The 25,437-nt window shown below is 44.4% G+C and overlaps 1 protein-coding gene across 1 annotated transcript in view; it reads left to right on the forward strand.

Moving 5' to 3' along the window:
• Positions 1-25,056, forward strand: part of fgf22 (fibroblast growth factor 22) — a 140,747-nt gene extending 115,691 nt beyond the window's left edge. Inside the window, exons 2-3 of the mRNA XM_078198766.1 lie at positions 12,113-12,216; positions 24,601-25,056. Coding sequence (XP_078054892.1) covers positions 12,113-12,216; positions 24,601-24,795 — 299 coding nt within the window. The 3' untranslated portion in view covers positions 24,796-25,056. The remainder of the gene's footprint in view (positions 1-12,112; positions 12,217-24,600) is intronic.
• Positions 25,057-25,437: the final 381 nt, after the last annotated feature.

Genomic DNA, 25,437 nt, shown 5'->3' on the forward strand with positions numbered 1-25,437 from the left:
TGTTAAATGCATTTTATAATTAAACACATTTTGGTATTTGTTTCAGGTTATGCCTGGGGCAAGTTGGCTTTTTTTCAGAACAAAGCCCGGGCTTAAAAATTTGGAAAATCTCGCAATTAAAACGGGAGTGATAGCTTTGCTTATTATTAATCACCGCCCACTGACCTACAAGAAAGAAATGGACAGGGTACAATTCCAAGAACATTGGGAAAACAATCCTGGAAAATCCATAACCCGCTATAATAAAAAGAGGGTTTGACCTCTCCAGTCTCCGCAAATGACTGAGCGTAATTATAGATGGGCAGAATCACAGAATGTGATCCCTGAAACCACAAGAAGGAATCCTGGAATCCCATGCAATAAAATGGAATTAAACCTATTAATTTGTGGTCAGAGAGTGGCCCTGCTAATAATGGAAGTGTAACACGCACCAGAGACAGATGGTTGGCAGCATGTTACAGTACAGACCTTGTTAATGGGGCTCCTCTGGCTCCTTTGCATTATCAATATAAAAAAAAGTGAGGATAATTGCTCTGATTGTTATTTCTAATGGGATTGTAAACATGTTCTTTTGGAGCGCTGGTTTGGGTGGAAATGAAGCGCGGAGGAAATTTACCCGCTATGTTTATGCTACTAAAATAGAATGGCCAGAAGAAATCAGCCTTCTTTTTACTTGTATTTATGTTATATGGTCGAGGTAATGAGTTTAGTAGAAGCACTGTTTATAGGCAAAGTAGCGATAGTGATCAGAATACAAATGCTAAACTGTTATGATGATATCAGCTTGTTGTCATAATAATATTTAGGAAAATACATTATGAACTGCTCGGAACAACAAAAGGTATTATCATGGGTCATCTTACTTTGTAACAAAGTAATTAATTTACAATGCACTGTGTGTCATGACACCATAAAGGCTATGGTGAATTATACAGTAGATATTAGATTGGGATTAGCAAAGAAAATTAATTAAGGAACAAATTGTGAGCAGTGAGCACAAGGTGCCCTGTATCTGCCCAAAACGTGTTTTGAAAATAGAGGTAGGCCATTTGGCCCTTCGAGCCTACTCTGCCATTCATTTTAATCATGGCTGATCATCAAATTCAATATCCTGATCCCCCCCTTGCCCCCCAAAAGTAAGCTTGTTTAAATCCCAGATTTGGTTTATTAATTGAATTCAAAATCCAGCAGTGATGGGAGTTGAACCCATGTCTCCTGAACACTGGCATCGACCTTGGGATCACTAGCCCAGTAACATTACCGCGACACCACCAGCCCCCCATTACATTTCATTGCAGCCATGAGGTTATGGCAAAACTATAGAGCTGATTCTCCAACCAGGAGTGGTACTTGTGGGGAAATCAGAGGTCTGCAATACTACCCTATTTGCCAAATATTCATTTAACTGGTCTGAAAATCAGGAACTAAAAACTAGTGATTACCCAACCAGAGTTTCCAGTGAACACTGCTCAGTGTCAGAACCAGCAATGGGTGATCCACCCTAACCAACTTTTGTTGAACATTTTTTGATCTGCACTCTTGATTGGCAGCTGAACACATACCCTTAAAATGTGAATATAATTGGGAGCTTGTGAGCTTGTCAGAACAATGTCTCTACCCCAGCATAAAATGTGTTGGAAAGACATAAATGGCAACCAAACCAGACTGGAGCTCCAATCCTAGTCTGGGTTGCATTTGCTGATCCCTCAGGAATATGAAGGGGAAAGTCAGCCACTTTTCCCATTGCTAATTGTTAAACAATAATACTTCTGTAAAGTACATGCATAGCGGCTTTTGTATGTTAGGTGAGAGGGGATTAATTATGGCTGGAACATCCCTACCATGTCAGGACTGAAAGAATGCTTTCTATGGTGCATCTGTAAAAGTTGGTGAGAGTCGTAGCAGACATGCTAAATTTCTTTAGCCTCCTGAGAAAGCAGAGGCGTTGGTGGCCTTTCTTAACTATAGCATCAGCATGGAGGGACCGGGACAGGTTGTTGGTGATCTGGACACCTAGAAACTTGAAGCTCTCAACCATTTCCACTTTGTCCCTGTTGATGTAGACAGGGGCATATCCTCCACTACGCTTCCTGAAGTCGATGACTATCTCCTTCATTTTGTTGACATTGAATCATAGAAACCCTACAGTGCAGAAGGAGGCCATTCGGCCCATCGAGTCTGCACCGACCACAATCCCACCCAGGCCCTACCCCCACATATTTACCCACTAATCCCTCTAACCTACGCATCCCAGGACTCTAAGGGGCAATTTTTTAAACCTGGCCAATCAACCTAACCCGCACATCTTTGGACTGTGGGAGGAAACCGGAGCACCCGGAGGAAACCCACGCAGACACGAGGAGAATGTGCAAACTCCACACAGACAGTGACCCGAGCCGGGAATCGAACCCGGGACCCTGGAGCTGTAAAGCAGCAGTGCTAACCACTGTGCTACCGTGCCGCCCGTGAGGAGAGATTATTGTCGTCACACCAGTTCACCAGATTCTCCGTCTCCCTCAGTGTGTTCAACTTTGGTTACATTCATTATAATAACTACTGCAGACACCATTTGCCAGTATATCATGTTTTCTGGTGTGCATGTTGGCCTCTGAAACTTGGGCAAGGGTTATCCCATTGCTAACATGGTTTCTTCACACTGATTTGCAATGCATATCTACTTCTACCTTATAATGTCCTGAATAATGAAAGATTTCAGAATATTTCAGTCAGTACCCGAGCTCCCCTGCACCTGGTCCGGCCTACATGTGACTCCAGACCCACAGCAGTATGGTTGGCTCTCAACTGCCCTCAGACAATAAGGGATGGGCAATAAACGCTCGCCAGCTAGCAACACCCATGTCCCATGAATGAATTTTTAAAAACTCCCTGACGTGGTCACACAATGCTGCAGTCTGGTTAGATTCCTCCCACACTCATTCTGAGCTGTAATTTTCTATGGTTCTATGGTCATTCAACCCTAATCTCAGATGAGAGAATGTTTGATTTCACCCATTTCCTATCTCAGTTAGCGAGTCATGCTATTGGCAATTAATTGTAAACCATGGGTGGTATTGAGTTGTGAATTCGGTCAGATCCTGACGTGCGAAGCTCATTCAGATTTGATTGATTGGAAAGGTGACATATAAAATAGTATCATCTGGCCTGTAGCAACAAGATTGTAGATCCACAAGACTCAACACAGTGACAGTTGCGTGGAGATGTAACTTAAAGATGCATAACTAGGTGCCGATAGGTCATCAGATAATGCAAGTGGCATGTCTTCAGCCCCAGTTAGTTTTGGAAACCAGATTTGTTTTGATGCTGGTTTCATTATATTACAAATAGTCAATCATTTTGTGCATACAATATGTAACTTCCTCTTGAATTACTTTCATGAGTGTAATGACTAAGCTCCTGCAGCCCTTATGTTTTCAATAGCAAGCTATCAGCTGGTAGATAATTGTCCTTTGCTGCTGAGATAAAATGTTCTGAGACTTTTTTTCGTTTAACAATGCATTGAAATTAACAACCGCATCTTCTCACAAGTCAGTGGAGCTCCTTGTAAACTGGATAATCTGATTTTAAAATTTCTCATTCAGTCTGACATCATTCTGACTGGGGGAACCACAAATGCTGATCATCTTCGCAATCACAGTGCACCGCAGTTGCTTAAACCTGACAAAACCTTTGAATGTTTGAGGCCGAGGAAGCTATTTAACTGATTTGCACCTGAGGAGGGCTCGAAGAGTGTTTTCACGGAGTCACCGCTGATACCAAACCATTGATCTGCTGCATCATTCTAATCATTTTGATTTGATTATTTTCACATAAAGTTAAAGTAAAGTTTATTTATTAGTCACAAGTAAGGCTTACATTAACACTGCAATGAGGTTACTGTTAAATTCCTATGTATTGAGATACAGTGAAAAGTATTGTTTCCTACACGGTATACAGACAAAGCATACCATTCATAGAGTACAGAGGCGAGAAGGAAAGGAGAGGGTACAGAATTTAGCGTTGCAGTCACAGATGGGGTGTAGAGAAAGATCCACTTAATATAAGACAGGTCCATTCAAATGTCTGATGACACCAGGGAAGAAGCTGTTCTTGAGTCAGTTGTAAGTGTTCTCAGACTTTTGTATCTTTTTCCCAATAGAAGAAGGTGGAAGAGAGTATGTCCAGGGCGACACGGTGGCACAGTGGTTAGCACTGCTGCCTCACAGCGTCTGGCACCCGGGTTCGATTCCCGGCTTGGGTCATTGTCTGTGCGGAGTTTGCATGTTCTCCCTGTGTCTGTGTGGGCATTCTCCGGGTGCTCCGGTTTCCTCCCACAAGTCCGAAAGACATGCTGGTTAGGTGCATTGGCCATGCTAAATTCTCCCTCAGTGTACCCGAACAGTCGCCAGAGTGTCACGACTAGGGGATTTTCATAGTAACTTCATTGCAGTGTTAATGTAAGCCTACTTGTGACTAATAAATAAACTTAAAAAATGGTGGGTGAGCCAGCTAATTTACGCTGCAGCGCAGCCTGGTGGTTGCCAGACCTGTTGCCACCTTTGCACGATTTTTCCAGAGGCAACTTCTTGGTCACCCGCCCTGTAGTGGTGGGGCAGGCACTTTGCCCTATTATAGGCATTTGCAGGCAGGTTAGGGACATCGCCTAGATTTTCTCTGTGTCAGACTAGCCCAGCCCCCCTGAGTTTGGAGGCTAGCAGCAGGGAGGAGGTGACTTCTTGGCAGAAAGCTGGAGGGCAATCGGGCATTGTCTCACAAAAATGCAAAGCTCCCAGCGTCAGCCAGTCAACCCTTCTTATGCACCGATGGCCCTATGAGCTGTGGGCCCTCTATATTTTAACATATTAATAAGTTTTCCAAGGGTATCTCTATTTTGAGACATTATCTATTCCCATAACCCCATGCATTTACCCTGCTAATCCCCCTGACACTAAGGGGCAACTGAGCAAGACCAATCAGCCTAACATGTGGGAGGAAACCGGAGCACCCGGAGGAAACCCACACAGACCCGGGGAGAAGGTGCAAACTCCACACAGCAAGTGACCCAAGGCCAGAAATGAACCTAGGTCCCTAGAGGTGTGAGGCAGCAGTACTAACCACTGTGCCACCTCTTTACTTAACTGGGATAACTTTGTATTAGGAACCACTATTTGGAGATAAGACCATATACAGATAAGATTCCTAAACACAGTACATTTAATCTCTACCCTGCTGCTTGCAGACTACTACAAGTCATGGGACTAATACATCACATCCTGTCAATATGGTATTGATTGACAGCAGTTTAAGATACAATCCCTTAAACGTATATGCACATTATATCTCAACATTCCTTTTTTCTAACCAAAGGTTTACTCTTAAAGAATCAAACTATTTACATGAAAGCAAATAACATTGCGTCTGTACGGACTATAACAGAAAGTAATAAATTTACAAGTCTGTGAAACATATCAGTGATTTGCTTGTTCATCCAGTTGGGTGATCTTTGCTGGAGGCTGCTGTTTTTTCCGGAATGTTGGTTACGGGAATGTTGTTTGTATGGTGTCTTAGACCATGTTCCGGTTGTAATAGGATTACTCGATGTTTCTGGTTGTGGTATTGTTCTGATTTGGCATCTATTTCGCTGTACTGTACTGTAATGCCACATGGTGTTCATCATTGGGCATACGCAGACAACATCTGCTGGATTCCAGACGTCATCAGTTTTTTTGATTAGATTTGATTTGATTTATTATTGTTACATGTATGAGTATACAGTGAAAAGTATTGTTTCTTGCACACTGTGCAGGCAAAGCATACTGTACATAGAGAAGGAAAGGAGAGGGTGCAGAATGTAGTGTTATAGTCATAGATAGGGTGTAGAGAAAGGTCAACTTAACAGGAAAAATGTCCGTTCAAAAGTCTGACGGCAGCAGGGAAGAAGCTGTTCTTGAGTCAGTTAGTACGTGACCTCAGACTTCTGTATCTTTTTCCCAATGGAAGAAGGTGGAAGAGAGAATGTCCGGGGTGCATGAGGTCCTTGATTATGCTGGCTGCTTTTCCGAGGCAGTGGGAAGTATAGACAGAGTCAATGGATGGGAGGTTGGTTTGCGTGTTGCACGTGGCTTCGTTCTTTGCAGCTTCTTGCAGTCTTGGGCAGAGCAGTTTCCATACCAAGCTGTGATACAATCAGAAAGAGTGTTTTCTACGGAGCATCTGTAAATGTTGGTTGGGAGATGGAATCAAACTTTCCGCCTGATGTTCAAACTGGGTAATTTGTTAACCGCATGCAGCTCATGGACATCTTTTATCTTCCCCTGTTTTTCGAGTAACGCGACATGTACTAAGTTTAAGTTTATTTATTAATGTCACAAGTAGGCTTACAGTAATACTGCAATGAAGTTACTGTGAAAATCCCCTAGTCGCCACGCTCCTCCGCTTGTTCGGGTACACTGAGGGAGAATTTAGCGTGGTCAATGCACCTAACCAGCACGCCTTTCGGACTGTGGGAGGAAACTGGAGCACCCAGAGGAAAGCCACGCAGACATGGGGCGAATGTGCAAACTCCGCACGGACTGTGACCCAAGCCGGGAATCGAACCTGGGTCCCTGGCGCCGTGAGGCAGCAGTGGTAACCACCATGCCATCATGCTGCCCCTACTACAGAGTTCAGAGAAAAAGGAACTTGTTTCCTGGAAGTGATATCAAGGACGCTCATGTACTTTGGGCGTGTGATGTGAGCAGAGTGAATGTTTGGAAGAAGAGGTAATGTGAGGCACAACACCTGGAAAACATACACAAGGAAGACTGAAGATGGCCTGGATGGATAATATCAGAACATGGACTGGTCTTGCTATTGGACAGGCAATGAGGGCAGCTGCAGAATAGAAATCAGTGGAGAAAGATTGTTCATCGTGCGGCTAACCCTTATTGAGAAGGTGGATGAAAGACAAACACACTCCTGGGAGTATTGACAAGTGATGATGGGGGAATGTTGTCCACATCTATCTGCCAAGCAGCAATTCTACGTTGGTTCTGCATTGCAGTGGAGCGTGCACATTCAGAACGGGGATACATATTCAGTTCAAACAATGTGATGCAGCCTGTTGGATGATAATCTGTGTTACCGTTAGGTGGTCTTCTCCCAGCATAAACATTGGGTTTCCAATTGTGCAATGTGTGGTCTGTGATACTCCTTATAGTCTTAAGAACATAAGGAATAGGAGCAGGAGTAGGCCATCTAGCCCCTCGAGTCTGCCCCGCCATTCAATAAGATCATGGCTGATCTGAAGTGAATCAGTTCCACTTACCCGCCTGCTCCCCATCATCCCTAATTCCCTTACCGATCAGGAATCCATCTATCCATGACTTAAACATATTCAACGAGGCAGCCTCCATCACTTCAGTGGGCAGAGAATTCCAGAGATTCACCACCCTCTGAGAGAAGAAGTTCCTCCTCAACTCTTTCCTAAACTGACCCCCCTTTATTTTGAGGCTGTGCCCTCTAGTTCTGGTTTCCTTTCTAAGTGGGAAGAATCTCTCCACTTCTACCCTATCCAGCCCTTCATTATCTTATATGCCTCTATAGGATCACCCCTCAGCCTTCTAAACTCCAACGAGTACAAACCTAATCTGCTCAATCTCTCCTCATAATCTACAACCCTCATCTCCGGTATCAACCTGGTGAACCTTCTCTGCATTCCCTCCAAGGCCAATATATCCTTTCGCAAGTAAGGGGACCAAAACTGCACACAGTATTCCAACTGCGGCCTCACCAATGCCTTGTACAGATGCAGCAAGACTCCTCTGCTTTTATATTCTATCCCCCTCGCGATAAAGGTCAACATCCCATTTGCCTTCTTGATCATCTGTTGTACTTGCAGACTGAGGATACCATGGGTGGTGACCAAGGACAGGTCCCTGCATGCCAGTAGGCCTGTGATCACTGGACCAATAATGTGCACAGTATAAAATATTATAGAGTCCTACAGTGCAGGAGGAGGCCATTCAGCCCATCGAGTCTGCACCGATCACTATCCCACTCAGGCCCTATCCCCATAACCCCATGCATTTACCCGAGCTAGTCCCCCTGACACTAAGGGGCAATTTAGCATGGTCAATCCACTTAACCCATTCAACTTTGGACTGTGGGAGGAAACCGGAGCACCCGGAGGAAACCCACACAGCCACGGGGAGAATGTGCAAGCTCTACACAGACAGTGATCCAAGCCGGGAATTGAACCCAGGTCCCTGGCGCTGTGAGGCAGCAGTGCTAACCACTGTGCCACCATGCCGCCCATATCTGGGGAGAGCAGGATAAATTTTTGCAGCAATGTTTCAGTGTAATAGATCACAGGGATGGAATTGGTGAGTCATTGTTCATGGTGATTTTGGTGTCAGGCAAATCATCACTTGCCACTTCTGTGGATACATACATACCCATAGCATTGCTGTAGTGCTGTTAGCACTGCTGCCTCACAGTGCCAGGGACCCAGGTTCAATTCCATCCTTGTGTGACAGTGTGGAGTTTGCACGTTCTCCCCTTGTCTGCGTGGGTTCCCTTTGGATGCTCCGGTTTCCTCCCACAGTCCAAAGATATGCAGGTTAGGTGGATTGGCCATGCTAAATTGCCTCTTAGTGTCCCAAGATGTATAGATTAGGGGAATTAGTGGGGTGAATATATGGGGTTACAAGGATAGGGCCTCAGGGTAAGATGCTCTGTTGAAGAGTCAGTACAGATTTGATGGGCCGAATGGCCTCCTTCTGCACTGTATGAATTCTATGATATCAGTGTATGCCTGCACCCATATCCAGTGATATATATATAAATTATGCTGGCCCTTCATCTGTGGGCATATAATCTACTTAGTGGCAAAGGCTTCTGTTGGTACCACTATGCCAATAGTCCTTTGATGTTCACTGTGCTGAATGCTTGCTCGCTTTGGGGTTCATCCTCATCATCTAGCTGTATAGCTTGACCAGACATTTCATGGATCTTGTCTTGATGCCATTTGGGATGTGCTGTGACTTGGCTGGAATATGGTACATATGTGGCCTCTGTGGCTTCTCATGGTGTTAAACTCCTTGCATTGGCACTTCCAATGTGTCTGCTAGCACATACAACATTAAAATCTGGACATTTCCTGGGTCCATGTATGAAGCTGTACCGCCCACGTTGCTTACTAGGTTTGCCTGCCTTGGCTGTCATGCTAATGGTGAATGAAATACACATAGCCCTTAGACTCTGTCTACCTATTAGTATGGGTTCATACTTGTACCCGCTTTGTAGTCATCCTTCTGCAGTGTAATCCTAAGGTTAGTCCAAGATATCTTTTTGGAATGCTTTCACTGTGGTGGATGCTATCACAAGCCTGATTACTCTGTCAGCTAGTTCCACTGGTCATAATCATGCCCTTTGCATCTAGTTAAATATTGATCTCTGTTGGTTGTTACCTGAAAGACATGAATTCCAGACCAAGTATTCTGGTGTTGAGCTTTACTTGTAATTGGGCTTTTGTGTTTCGTCCATATTATCGGTATTTTTCAAATGGTCGTCAGGCAGACCTGATGTACTCAGTCTGTGTAGGTTTTCACTGCCAATAGTGATTAATAGCTTGTTTATCTGGTACAGAAATATTGAGGTCCAGAAAACATAGCTCGATGTGTTGTCAGAACAGGGTACAATCAAGTAGGAGATCCATTGCTTTCCAATTGAGTGCTGGAAATGTGTGATCAATTTTTTAGCATTAGTTGGGGTGGCATGGCGGCACAGTGTTTAGCACTGCTGCCTCTCAGCTCCAGGGACCCGGGTTCGCCCTCAGGTCACTGCCTGTGTGGAGTTTGCACATTCTCCTCATGTTTGCGTGGGTTTCCTCTGGGTGCTCAGGTTTCCTCCCACAGTCCAACATGTGCAGGTTGATTGGCCATGACAAATTGCCCCTTAGTGTCAGGGGGATTCGGACTGTAAATATGTGGGGTTACGGGAAAGGGCCTGGGTGGGATTGTTGTCGGTGCAGGCTCGATGGGCCTCGATGCACTGTAGATTCTATGATTTTGTAAGATTTTTAATGCGACCTGGAGCTTTTGACAGCTATGAAAGTTTCCCCCAGTTCTTTCAGAGTTAACTTACCTCTGAATTCAGTATCTTTAGTGGCAACTATCTTTTTGATTTGATTTGATTTATTATTGTCATGTGTATTAGCATAGTGAAAAGTATTGTTTCTTGCGCACTATACAGTTAAAGCATACCTTTCATAGAGAAGGAAAGGAGAGGGTGCAGAATGTAGTGTTACAGTCATAGATAGGGGGTAGAGAAAAATCAGCTTAATATAAGGTGGGTTATTCAGAAGGAAGAAGCTGTTCTTGAGTCGGTGGTACATGTTCTCAGACTTCTGTATCTTTTCCCCGAAGGTGGGAGAGAAAATGTCCGGGGTGCGTGGGGTCCTTAATTATGCTGGCTGCTTTTCTGAGGCAGAGGGAAGTATAGACAGAGCCAATGGATGGGAGGTTGGTTTGCGTGATGGATTGGGCTACGTTCACGACCCTTTGTAGTTTCTTGCAGTCTTGGTCAGAGTAGGAGCCATAACTGGTCATAGGTTACAGCTTGACTGCAATGGTGATGCTGTTGAGCTCATTCTGATTTTTTTTTCTGGTTCTATAGCTCTAAACTCCAGCCAGGGACCAATGCTTTGGGTAGGAAAATGGCTGCAAATTTCAAAAATGAAAGAAAACAGTGAAAACAATCTTTCTGTAAGCTTCTTCTGGTTGTTCAGAGTTGCTGCTGAATAGATTCTACATCCCAGCCCACCTGCAGCAGTGAATTCCTGTGGAATTCTACTTAAAGTGAGACTACCTGCCGCCTGCTGTTTAATTTCTGTTCCCTCTTAAACCTTGCAGCAGTTAGACTTTTACTAATTATGCTCTCCCAGATTTGAACAATATTACTGGGTGGGAGCTGATGCCTGGCTGGAGTGAGGTGCAAGCCCTACAAAGCTGCAAAACTATAATTATACATGGTGCATTCTGACAGTTGATCGCTTTCACACCAGTTCTTTTCTGCTGAACCTGAAGGGATGATGCACCATTGGTTCACGCAAAGACTAGATGTTGCGAAACAACAGGCTTTTATTAACAAAGAACAGAAGCACTCCCAAACCGATAGCTAACCCGAACTGCGGCAAAAGGGGCGGAGAGCAGCCACCTTTATACCCTGAGGAGGGCGGAGCCCCGGATTGAGGCAGCAGGGGCGTGTCCAGGCATATCCCATATACAGACAGTATTACAGTGGTTCACCACAAGGGGGTTGAGGCTCGTATTCTGTTCAGTCAAACATTTAGAAAGCATGCTGCCACCCTGCCACCATGTTACATTCTTGTTATCTTTTGACAAAAACACAGCAATCCTACGCAAGGATTTGTGAAACAATAATGTGGGTTCTCTATTTGAAGGTAAGGCTATGTACAGATAATATTCACAGCTCAGTACAGGACAGCTAGGCCAGAATTTTCCAGCCATTCACGCCCCGCTGCCACTGCCAGAGAGGACAGAGAATTTGGCGTCCAGCCAAATCTCCGTTCACTGCAGCGGGACTGGAGAATCCCACTGGTGTGAACAGCCGGAGAATCCCACCCCTAATCTCTACCCTGCTGCTCGTAGACTGATTCGATTTGATTTGATTTATTATTGTCACACATATTAGTATACAGTGAAAAGTATTGTTTCTTGCGCGCTATACAGACAAAGCATGCTGTTTATAGAGAAGGAAAAGAGAGAGTGCAGAATGGAGTGTTACAGTCATAGCTAGGGTGTAGAGAAAGATCAACCTAGTGCGAGGTAGGTCCATTCGAAAGTCTGATAGCAACTGGGAAGAAGCTGTTCTTGGGTCGGTTGGTGCGTGACCTCAGACCATTGTATCTTTTCCCTGACGGAAGAAGGTGGAAGTGAGTATGTCCGGGGTGCATGGGCTGCCTACAATTTATAGGACTGCTACATCACATGTAGGGATGGGGTATTTATTGACAGTAGTTTAAGGTGTGCATCCTTAAAGGTATATGCACACCATATGCACATCAGTCATGGGGGAGAATCCTCTTATAATATATTTTCTCCTTCATTTGCAGGTATCATGGAAATCAGGTCAGTTAATGTCGGAGTAGTCGCAATCAAAGCAGTCAACACTGGCTTTTATTTAGCCATGAACAAGAAGGGAAAGCTATATGGCACGGTATGTTTATACAAGCATCACAGTCTCACATACTATTTATACATTTAAATATTCTCTTTAAAAACATTGGATTTGATTTAGTAGTGATGTATCTGTCCACTGTCTGGTAGATCGTGGCAATCCCCCTGTGGCCATTTCCGCATGTTCTGCTATGATTTAAATTGTAATCAGGCAGTCTGCTGGCTGCCATCAGGATTGTGGGATGCCAACACCGGCATCTCCATGCCATCAGGATTCCCAGGGCCTTCCCGGAACCAGCCAATCGAAGGTTGGCAGTTCCTCAGACCCAGCAGCATGACCAGCTATGGCGACCACTGCTGGTAGGCAGGCCCTGGCGAGACAAGGGCAGGTGAGGAATGGGCGGGGAGGTGGGGGGAGGGAGGGGGTGGACTGCCCTTGCTGCTAGTGGGGCCTGCTGTTGAGCACCGGATGCCCGAGCGGGCGCGACTACCACTCCAAAGCTACCAGGGTGTAGGTGACGGTCTGCCCACATAGTCTGCGCACCTTCCCCCACCCTCCCTCGCTCCCCAACCCCCATCTCCCCCACCCACTGCCCTACCTGCTGGTAGATTATTAACAATGGCAGGATGAGGCTCTTAAGTGACCCCTGGTTAGCCATTTTAAAAAGCTCAATTAGCCTAAGTGTGAGAAGACTGGCATCAACTTTTCCAACCCTGACTTTATCAGTGGTAGATGAGGATGGGTGGGGTGGAATGGAGTGGGGAGTTGGTAAGGCAATGAGATCTCCAGCCTGCACCTTTCGTCTACTGAAATGGCTCTCTCTCCCAGATCTGCCCTGGCGAGATGGGGGTGGAGGGGGTGGGGGGGGGGGGGGGGGGGGGCTGTGCAGGTTAAGTAGGGTGGCCTTTTGCTTCATGGACCCAGGTTCAAATCCTGGTCAGATTGATGTGACGCATATCTCCCTTGTCTGTCGATTGCAAAGGTTCTGTGGGAAATAAACACGGACACTCAATCCAGTTTCCATCAGATGTTGGCTTACAGCATAAACTTCCCCTAAATTGGTATTCTCACTCAGAGAGACTTTGATGGATGAAATGTGTCATTCTTGCACAGTAAAGGCTATTTTTCTAACACCAGGAAAATGCAATTGATGAGACAGCAGAATAGACCAACTCAATGGGTTGGCCACGAGGGGCGATGGTGGTGTAGTTATCAGAGGCTCAGGCTAATGAACAAAGAACAAAGAACAGTACAGCACAGGAACAGGCCTTTCCGCCCACCAAGCCTGTGCTGACACATGATGCTTTTCTAAACGAAAGATCATTTTCCTCTACATAGCCTGTATCCCTCTATTCCCTGCCCATTTGTGTATCTGTCAAGGTACTTCTTAAACATTGCTATTTTATCTGCTTCTACCACCTCCTCTAGCAGTGCATTCCAGGCACCTACCACCCTCTGTGTAAAAAACTTGCCTCTCACATCTCCTTCAAACTTACCCCCTATTACCTTAAACAAGGTTCAAACCCCACCACGACAACTGGTGGAACTTAAGTTCAATTAATTAAAACCTGGAATCTCAGTAATGGTAACCATGAAACCATCATTGATTGTTGTAAAAACCCATTGATTCACTAGTATCCTTTAGGGAAGGAAATCGCACATCCTTACCTGGTCTGACCTACATGTGACTCCAGACCCACAGCAAGGTGGTTGACTCTTAACTGCCCACTGCAATGGCTTCACAAGCAACTCAGCTCAAGAGTAATTTGGCCCTACTGACAACGCCCACATCCCATGAAATTTTTTTTTAAAAATCAGAATTACTCAATACTCAAACTGGAGTGGGGGAAATAGAAAGATTTTCATTTCCAGTATTAAAGTTTATTTATTAGTCACAAGTCGACTTACATTAACACTGCAATGAAGTTACTGTGACAATCCTCTAGTCGCCACACTTGGCACCTGCTCGGGTACACTGAGGAAGAATTTGGCATGGCCAATGCACCTAACTAGCACATCTTTCAGAGTGGGGGAGGAAACTGGAGTACCCGGAGAAAATCCACGCAGACACGGGGAGAATGTGCAGACTCCAGACAGACAGTGACCCAAGCCAGGAATCGAACCCAGGTCCCTGGCACAGTGAGGCAGCAGAGCTAACCACTCTGTGCTACCCAATCACTGTGACGCACATAAATTAACTCAGGGAAAAGCAGCCTATACTTAGAAGCAGACTTACTCTAACATTCCAAATGTCTCTACAAGTACAGTAACTTCCAAAGACTGCAGTATTTATACAGAAATTTGCCCAAAGTCTCTCAGACACATTTCATTTGACAAATCTAGATTCCTACAAACTGTAACACATTGCACATTTCTTTTAAGATATTGGCCTTGAACACCCACAGGTTTTTAATTTCAATATAAGCTTCAGGAACCACTGTGCTTGTACTCTCAGAATATGCCCAGAATATGCCCAGAATATGCAATGTCCATGAGGAGTTGGGGGTGAAGTGTTTTCTCGTCTTCCTGGTGGACACATGTAGCACCTCATTATCACAGAATCACAGAAATGTTAGAACGTAGAAGCAAGCCATTCAGCCCATCATATCTGTACCTGCTCTCCAAACGAGTAATTCTCCCACCTTCTCCCCATACCCTTGAACATTCTTCCTTTATAGATAACAGTCTAATTCCCCGTTGAATAGTTCAACTGAACCTACCTCCAGCACACGCTCAGGCTTTGCAATCCAGACCCTAACCACTCGCTGTGTGAAAAGTTTTTCCTCATGTCTCCATGCCTTCTTTTACCAATATTACTTTAATTCTGTGCCCTTTCATTCTTGATTCTTTCATGAGTGGGAACAATTTCTCCCTATCTATTCTGTCTGGACCCCTCATGATTTTGAGTACTGTCAAATCTCCTCTCAGCCATCTTTTCTCCAAGGAAAACAATCCTATCTTCTCCAGTCTATCTTCATGACTGAAGTTCCTCATCCCTGAACCACTCTTAGATGAGATCTTCTGATCATGCCGGCGGGATCTTCTGATCCCAGGTTTCGCGGTGGCAAGGGGTGGATTCAATGGGAAATCCCATTGATAGGCGGGGTGGTGGGGAGTGGGGGCAAATCCTGCCCAACATTTTTTGCACTCCCTCCAATGCCTTCACATTCTTCCTAAAATGTGGCACCCAGAACTGGAAGCAATATTCTAGCTGATGCCAAACTAGAGTCGTATATGAGTTCAACATAGCCTTCTTGCCCTTGTACACTATGTCCCTATTAATAAAGCCTAGCACATGCTTTACTAACCTCTCTCAACCTGTCTTGTCACCTTCAATGACTTACATAAATGTACACCTCAATGTAGGCTTGATGGATTAGACATGGTAAATGTGTGGGTTACAGAGATAGGGTGGGGGAAAGGACCTGGGTAAGATATGTCAGAGAGTTGATACAGACTTGATGGGCTGAATGGCCTTTTCTGCACTGTGGGGTTTCTATGATTCTATACTGTCTTTCCCCTTGGCCTATGCAATGTCTTCTTCTTTGGTATAGACAGATACAAAACTATTCATTTAGTATCTCAGGTATGCCCTCTGCCTCATGTGTAAGTCCCCTATTAGGTCCCTAAATGGCCCTACTCCAAATCTTACCACCTATAGAAGACTTTGAGATTCCCTTTTATGTTCACTGCCAGCCTTTTTTCAAACTCCCACTTTGCACCTCTCTATTGGCTTTTTCACCTCATCTCTGAACCTTCTATATTCGGTCTGGTTCTCAGTTGTATTTTCTACCTGACATTTGTCATGAGCAGACATTTTCTTCTTTTTATCTTAATTTCTATCTCTTTCAACATCGAGGGACATGGACAGGATACAGATACCGAGGCAGCCATGACGGTACTATTAGCACAGAAAATTAAAATGATAACCTATTGCTCTACATCATTGGAGGATGGTAAAAAGAACAAGAATCTGACAAATTTTGGGGGTGTTCGGTGATCCTAAGCCAAGTGCCCTGGTTCTGCCTTCTCTTACTTGGGGGTGTACTTCTGTGTTGGCAGGTTTCCTGGTTGGCATTGGCAAGTCTCCCTGCTTGCAAGACCACATAAGTTATCTTGTTTGGGGATAAGTAGGGGCTCATAGAGTCCTTACTGTGCAGAAGGAGGTCATTCAGCCCATTGAGCCTCCACCCAGGCCCTAACCCCTTTAACCTCATGTAATTACTCTGCTGATCCCCCTGACACTAAGGGGCAATTTAGCATGTTTAATCAACCTAACCTGCATGTCTTTGGAGTGTGGGAGAAAACCAGAGCACCCAGAGGAAACCCATGCAGACACGGGGAGAACGTGCAAACTCCACACTGTCACCCGAGGCCAGAATTGAATTCGGGTCCCTGGCACTGTGAGGCAACAGTGCTAACCACTGTTCCTCTCCAAAGTTGGCACCATGGATGCTAGTAGCACAGGCCAAGTACCAAGTCCATATTGAGTTTGCGGTCCTCCCACTACAATCATGCCCGACTATGGTGGTCATGAACCAGATATTCAGGGCCACTGTTCTCAAAATTTATATTCAGAAGGATCTGACCAAGAACTCAATTTCACAGAGAACTCAAATTGGCATTTATGGCTCTCTGTTGCAAAGGATTACTGATTTCAATCATGCCAACTCTGTCTTTCACTTTGTGTGGCAGATCTTTCCTGGAACCTAATTTCTAGTTGTCATTTAAAAAAAACGATTCCATTCATGTCTTCCGATGCTGTTGCAGTTATTTTTGCTTAACTTATATTGCGATTATTAAATGATCCACATCATGCAACAATATTCATTTTTAAAAATGGAAACACTAAATTCAGAGGAGCACAATGATCTTCTCGCAGTACAGGTTTTCAAATGAGGCTTCCTGGACATCAGAATCATGGTCTCTAAAGGAAGATATATGGCTTATAAATGTCAAAAGCTAATTTTATTGAATTACAATAATTGCATCAAATAACCACAGCTGGAAGTTGAGTTAGACTGTGGAGCTCTTTTCCAGCAAACACAAACATGATGGGCTGAATAGCTTCCTGTTGTATTCTAAATTTGCAACATTTCTACAACACATCATCAGTGAATGAAAAGACATCCTTTAAGATTCTATTACCTTCAGCCAATAGCTACATATGAAAATATTTTGCTTTTTTCTATTTGTGGGACATGGGCTTTGCTGGCTGACCAGCATTTATTGCCCATCCCTAGTTGCCATTGACTTTGTAGCGATTTATACATCTGAGTGGCTTGCTTGACCATGTTAGAGGGCAGTTGAGAGTCAACCACATTACTGTGACTCTGGAGTCACATATAGGTCAGACCAGGTGAGGATGGCAGATTTCCTTCCCTAAAGGACATTAGTGAACCAGATGGGTTTTTCTGACAATCGACAATGGTCGTCAGTAGATTCTTAATTCCAGATATTTTAAATTTAATTAAAATTCCACCGTCTGCTGTGGTGGGATTTGAACCGGGGTTCCCAGAACATTAGCTGTGTTTCTGGATTAATAGTCCAGCGATAATACCACTACGCCATCACTTCCCCGAAATATGAAAAAAGATTGACATTAAAAATTAGTAAATTAAAACCTAATTTGAAGAAATTCATTGATTTTGAACTATTAACACGCAAAATAAGAATGCATGTCATGTTGACTTCCCTTTCTTCATTGCTGTCCCCATTTCCCTTCCATTTTCTACTCCTGAAGGCATTCAGACAATTCTAGAGTACAGGCAGTCCTCGGACTTATGGCATTCTTGGTTCCTGAAAAATGCATCCTAAGTCGAAACATTGCTAGTCAGAATTAATTGTTCCATAAGAACTATGTTATAAATCGGGGACTGCTTCCTGAACCAAGACCTGATACTCTATTTTCAAAATGACCCAGAATTTTCTACTCAATTACAAAATAGCAATATAGCCTTAAACTAATATTATAAAATATAAATTTTAATAAAAAATTTGGAAACATAAAGGTTCACCAAGTAAAAACACACTGGAACAGCAACTGAGTGCCTTGAGTCAGGGAGATGGGTGGCACAGAATGTCGATGCGCATACATGAATGCTTGAACTTTGTTCATTTGCATGGCGCCATGAAGTCAAAACCAATATTGTAATTTCAGAGTGTCAGTTTATAAGCATTGTAAGTGCCGTTCATCATAACTCGGATGGCGTAACGTCAAGGACACCACATACAACTCCCTTCATCCTGATCCACTTACCTGATGAAGGAGCAGCGCTCCAAAAGCTCAAGATTCCAAATAAACCTTACTATGCCCATCCTCATCTAAGTAGTGAAACTGAAGGGACATGAAGACCCAGCCCGATCCTTGACTTATCCAATATAATGTGCACAGTTTCCAACAAGATTCATTGGCTGGCGATAGGAAAGAAATAACTAGCACCGTTCACATTCAAAGGATGTCACAAAGACTTCACAGCAAATGGATTACTTTTGAAGTGTAGGTAGACCACAGTTAGGTAGACAAACTGAGGCCTGAATTTTCAGGATGGTGAGCACTAGACCAGGTCCCCTTCCAGCCCGAGATCAAAATTGTTAACATATTCAATTCACCACCTGATCCAATTAGCATCCACCAGCCTACAAATTGAGGCTGGATGGTGGGGAGAAGGCCATAATTGGTCTTTATGTGGCCACTTAAGGGCATTAATAGAGGCATGAGCAGCGTTCCTGTCGGAGGCCCTGTCTGACCTACCGTGAAATTGCATCTGGGTTGGAGTGGGCAGGATGGAGAGAATCCCATCCATGCAGTTTAACGCTCCCCTCCCTGCCTCAGAACCCACATGGGGGCGGAGCATAAAATTCTGGTCCTAAAAGCCAGCTAAAAAAATATATAAAGATCCCACAAAACAAGATTGAGATGTGACAGGGACTTCTCTGAGAGTTGAGTATTGGCCGGGATAGCTGAACTTTCACCTGAGCTGGCTTGGTTTGAAGTCTTATTCAAAACACTCAGCAGTACACACTCATAAGACTCTATCGGGCGGCATGGTGGCACAGTGGTTAGCACTGCTGCCTCACAGCACCAGGGACCCGGGTTTAGTTCCTGGCTTGGGTCACTGTCTATGCGGAGTCTGCACGTTCTCCCTGTGTCTGTGTGGGTTTCCTTTGGGTGCTCCGGTTTCCTCCCACAGTCCGAAAGACATGCTAGTTGGGGTGCATTGGTCATGCTAAGTTCTCCCTCAGTGTACCCGAACAGGCGCTGGAGTATGGCAAGTAGGGGATTTTCACAGTAATTTCATTGCGGTGTTAATGTAAGCCTACTTGTGACACTAATAAATAAACTTTATTTTATGTTTTCCCCTTCGATTGGCCAGTTATTGCTAAAATGTCACTTCACTTTGTAAAATGTTCAATTTTTGCTCTATAATAGGAAATATGATCATGGATTCTGTCATTTCTGGGCTGTTACTTTTCTTAAATAATGTACCAAAGTTTTGTCGATTTATGAACTGAAAAGGACAAGGAGATCAGCCCATCCTTGCCCACATTACTTATTTACTAAATTACCGAGCAGCTGTTAGAATAATGCCTTTTGCTGAACTTCACACCCGACCCTGCATTTGAGTGGATTCTGATACCTGCCACTGATACTGGTTAAGTGTGATGAATTTCATCCTTGATAAGGGCAACAAAAGAACAAAATACAAAGGAAACACATTGCCTGGATCATCTTTCATAACCTGACACACAAGAAATTCCTCCTTCACCACATATCATGGTTACTGCTTTGGTCTGGAGCACAATGCACCAGACAATCCCGGAGACATCTTAGAAACATTTCACAAGCACTTGTTTTACTACACTAATTACCCAGTGAATTGGTTTTGTCTTTATTTCAGGGGGTGGTGGGGGTGGGGGGGGCGGTGCGGAGGAGATGGGTGGTGAGGGTGGAAGTTGACTCCTTGTGCTCATTGCTTATAAATGGACAAATGGAACACTTTCCCATCTCAGGTGATCCGTTTTGTCAGTCAAATCAGGAATCACTCGCCTACCTACAAAAGTTAAAGTTAATTTATTAGTCACAAGTAAGGCTTACATTAGCACTGCAATGAAGTTACTGTGAAATTCCCCTAGTCGCCACACTCTGGTGCCTATTCGGATCAATGCACCTAACCAGCGCATCTTTCAGGCAGTGGAAGGAAACCGGAGCACCCGGAAGAAACCCATGCAGACACAGGGAGAACGTGCAAACTCCACACAGACAGTGACCCAAGTCGGGAATCGAACCCGGGTCCCTGGCCCTGTGAAGCAGCAGTGCTAACCACTGTGCCACCATGCCGAGGTACCTACCTTGCATTAAGTTGATCTTTCTCGACACCCTAGCAATGACTGTGACACTACATTCTGCACTCTCTCCTTTCCTTCTCTATGAATGGTATGCTTTGTCTGTATAGTGCGCAAGAAACGAAACTTTTCACTGTGTACTAATAGATGTGACAATAATCAATCAAATCAAACAAAATCAAAATCAAGGGGGTTCCTGACTTGGCTGCTGACACTAAGCTCCTGAAATGGGGGACTGCTTCACTTGGTGTTATTCAACAACATGTCCGACATCCATCCGGCAGAAAACATCCCTTTCGAGTCCAGTGTAGGATTTCCATTTCCCATAGCAAGCATCTTTGTGTTGAGCTACCTGATTGAAGTTAACTCCATGTCAAAAGGTATCAGTCCATGGTCCTCTCCAACGCTTGAGAGAAAGATTTCACAAGCAATTGTCCATAATACAACTATTTGACTGTGGCATCTACACGCTTGAAGTTAATGTTATTTTTGAAAAGGGAAATTTGAACGTTTAACCCTTAGGCACCTGGAACATTTTGAATATTCCTCTTCCTCTGAGTTGGTCAATTCAGCCACTTAAATCAATTTTTGCAGAATTATCAATCAGTATGAGGCATCCTAAGTAGGTGAACAAATAATATTAATAAAAGTGGCTTATTCAAAAAACAATTGTGAGTAGTATAGTTGCATTGAAGGGGAAGAAAGATCAATAAACAATAGAAGGTTGTGCTGATGGGGTTAAATGAAGTGGGGGGTGGGGGAAGGTTTGTGTGTGGACAATAAGCACAGACAATGACCAGTTAGTCTGTTTCTCAATGCTGTGATATGGATGTCGATGAGAGTGGTATGATTTATGATGATTCAACTACAAACCTCATTTCAAACCTTCAACGGGACAAGCGAAACTAGATGACCTGGGCATTGATGTTCTTGCTGACTGCTGTAATTATCAATCAAATATTTTATGGTCTAAGACTATGAATTATGGAGTCATAATGTGGGGAGAACATGGTCTCCTCGCTCTCCGGCAATGCCGTGCAAGTCACTCCAATGGAATGCAACAATTGTAATTTTGATTCAAACTGCTATTCATTCAGAGCCCCTTACAGTCTGCGAGCACTGGGAGCTGACCTTTTGGAATCTGCAAAGATGAGGTTGATAACTCTATGCTTTGAATTTCAATCCTTGTAATCCCCACGTTACGAAGTGGCAATTTTCCTCGCACCACTATCTTGCACTTTGCTCCAGACGATGAAGTCAACTGCATGGCGATTGGCTGAAATCTTGAGGTCATTGACCTTTTATCAGTCGGGTCGACTGAAGTTCAGTGTCTCTTGGACGAAACGCAATGCAAAGTGATGGAGCAGACGCACCAATGTCACTTTAAATTTGGGAATAGAAAATTCCGTCGGTAACCTCCACTAAAATGAATCACTCATTGGTAATGTTTTACAGATTAAAGACCTGTGACCACATCACAGACTGACAGAATCGAGTAGCCATTCCAACTTTCATTTTTTCTTTTTTGAGGGGGGGGGGGGGGTTGTTTTAGGAACAATGCCAGTTGTCAGTTAAGCTTACTTTCTCATGTTGCCTGTGGACAGAAGGATAGAGTGGGACACATTCTGTGAATGAGGAAGGGAGAAATATGACATGGCCTATATTTGCCTGTCTTTTCATAGAATCATAGAATCCTACAGTGCAGAAGGAGGCCATTCGGCCCATTGAGTCTGCATCAACCACAATCCCACCCAGGCCCTATCCCCATAACCCCATGCATTTACCCTAGCTAGTCCCCCTGACACTAAGGAGCAATCCACCTCAGCTACTTAACCTCCTTGTCCTCCTTGCCACTGACAACTTTTGAAAAATCTGAGATGACTTTACCTTTCAAAGGGAGTGAGCAGCTTCTCTTGCGGGGACACATAGGAAAGGAAATGCTGGCAGCAGAGAAGGAAAATAAATGATTCCTGCAGTTTCCTGGGTGGCACAGTAGTGAGCACGGCTGCCTCACAGTGCCAGGGACCCAGGTCCATTCCAGCCTCGGGTGACTTGCCGTGTGGCGTTTTCACGTTCTCCCCGTACCTGCGTGAGTTTCCTCCGGGTGCTCCGGTTTCCCCCAACATTCCAAAGATGTGTGTGTCAAGTGGATTGGCCAGGCTAAATTGCCCCTTAGTGTCCCAAGATGTGTAGTCTAGATGAACTAGCCACGGGAATAGGGCAAGGGAGAGGGCGTGAGTAACATGCAAAGAGTCGGTGCAGACCTGATAGGCCGAATGGCCTCTTGGGCACCATAGGGATTCTATGATAAATATTGAACACAAGTGGAAAAGTGCACCTTTTCAAACATAAAAAACATCCAATGACCACCCCTTCCATTATATTTATGCTTTCATTGGGATTGAGACAATCCTGCTTCCTTATCTACTTTTTCAAAACCTAAACTGGCTGGAGGTAAGCAAGCTCCTCCTCAAACATACTCACTACCTCTCTACCGAACACCCTCCCCAGCCATCCTCACCCCTGCTACAAACATGATGTACCTATCAAATCCACTCACAGGGGGAAAATGCGAATGCTTTTCAAATCAGTGATTGTTGAAACATGGAAACAAGCCATTTGGCCCATCAGGTTTTCCTGGCATTCTTTTCCATCAATCCCCACAGGTCACTGAATTTTTTCCCACTCCCTCGGCCTTTCTCATACCTATCTGGCCAGTATCAAATTCCCCTTTTGAAAGGATTTGTGGATTCTGCTTTAAAGATGGTTTGTGACAATCTATGCGCGTTCCACATAAATAAATTATTTCTAAACTCCCCTGCAATAGTGCATCATTGCTGCTGGACAATTATTAAAATCAATCTCCCAGTCTTTCTTTCCCCAAATTTTTATTCCATCCAATAAACCAAATTCACGTTCTAAATGAATCCACTTTATAATCCCCACAAGAAGGAAAAACAAGTTCCAAGCTGATGGGATGAGGCATTGCACCCCATCCTGGGCTTGATCTGACGCTTCATCTTAGCCAAGAAGCCGAAATGGCTTTGAAAAATTGCATCAGGCAACATGGGGCGGCACGGTAGCACAGTGGTTAGCACTGCTGCTTCACAGCTCCAGGGTCCCGGGTTCGATTCCCGGCTCAGGTCACTGTCTGTGTGGAGTTTGCACATTCTCCTCGTGTCTGCGTGGGTTTCCTCCGGGTGCTCCGGTTTCCTCCCACAGTCCAAAGATGTGCGGGTTAGGTTGATTGGCCAGGTTAAAAATTGCCCCTTAGAGTCCTGGGATGTGTAGGTTAGAGGGATTAGCGGGTAAATATGTGGGGGTAGGGCCTGGGTGGGATTGTGGTCGGTGCAGACTCGATGGGCCGAATGGCCTCCTTCTGCACTGTAGGGTTTCTATGATTTCTATGATTCTATCTCAGTTTCACCTCATCGGCTACCCCGATCATTGACTCTACCCTAGCCAGGGAGATCAACCTGCCAGATCACTGACTCTCCTCTGCTAACTAGGTATAATCATTGCCACCCATGACTAGTGCAGTGAAATTCACACTGGTCATTTATGGGCAACACGGTGGCACAGTGGTTAGCACTGGCGCCTCACAGCGCCAGGGACCCAGGTTCGATTCACGGCTTAAGTGATTGTCTGTGCGGCGTTTGCACATTCTCCCTGTGTCTGCGTGGGTTTCCTCTGGGTGCTCTGGTTTCATCCCACAGTCTGAAAGACGTGCTGGTTTGGCAACGAAAGATGTACTGGTTTGGCGTATTGGCCATGCTAAATTCTCCCTCAGTGTACCCGAACAGGTGCCGGAGTGTGGCGACCAGGGGATTTTCACAGTAACTTAATTACAGTGTTAATGTAAGCCTACTTGTGACACTAATAAATAAACTTTATTGGCTTCCTTGGCAGAGGATCTGTCAACAAGTCTCTCTGCCTGGATAGTGTAGATGCGTATTTTTGGAAACAAAGACAACAGAATAAATCACAGTACCTTGTGAGGAAGGAAAGACTTTCTAAAATTGCTGTGGTCTAATAACCATCCTCCAAATGTTAATCCTTTTTTCCTTTCTTTTCTAGGAAGAGTACAACAACAACTGTAAGTTTAAGGAAAGGATAGAAGAAAATGGTTACAATACCTACGCCTCTCTGAAATGGAAGCACAAAGGGCGGCAAATGTTCATCTCATTAAATGGGAAAGGGTCCCCTCGCCGGGGACATAAAACGAGGAGAAAACATCTCTCAGCACACTTCCTACCCATGATGGTACCCTAGGCAACAGCTTGCGCCCACATGCCCTGAACCTTATATCATTACCAAATCTTGCCAGTTGATGCTACGACAGGGAAAAAAAAAATGCACATTTCCTTTCTCTTATCATGAATCAGAGCTATTTTCTCTGCATAAAGCTTGCGCAAGCAACAGAGCATTTACTGTTGTAAATATATGTTTTATTGGGACCATTTACAGCACTCTTCATCAATATAACTTTAGGACTTCTGTAGAGGCAAAGAAAACCCTTCAGCCGCAATAGACAAAAAAAAAATGAAGCAGTAGGATTTAATGGAACAATTTGTGTTTTTTTTGAAAGAAACCTGAAAGAAGCTGATATTCTTTTGGCTTGGAGCTTGGAGAAAACAAGTGATGCTGTACGCATGTCTGGGGTGGGGGAGGGGGTGAGGGGAGGGCAGACTGTAGATAGGTAGGGCAAAATAACTGCTGAGCACCTATACCAAAGTTCTGAGTTGTTGCAATTCAACAGAAGACTATGCTCCAGTCCAAGAAAGACTGCATTTGTAATTTGCACCTGGTTTAGAGAGACAACATACAAGTGAACCATTAAAAGACATCTTCCGTCAAATTCCTGACTGTATTTCCGTCACAGAAGATCCACACCAAGGGAATCCAAACTGACCT

This window comes from Mustelus asterias, chromosome 26 (genome assembly GCF_964213995.1).
Source record: "Mustelus asterias chromosome 26, sMusAst1.hap1.1, whole genome shotgun sequence".
Classification (NCBI taxonomy): Eukaryota; Metazoa; Chordata; class Chondrichthyes; order Carcharhiniformes; family Triakidae; genus Mustelus; species Mustelus asterias.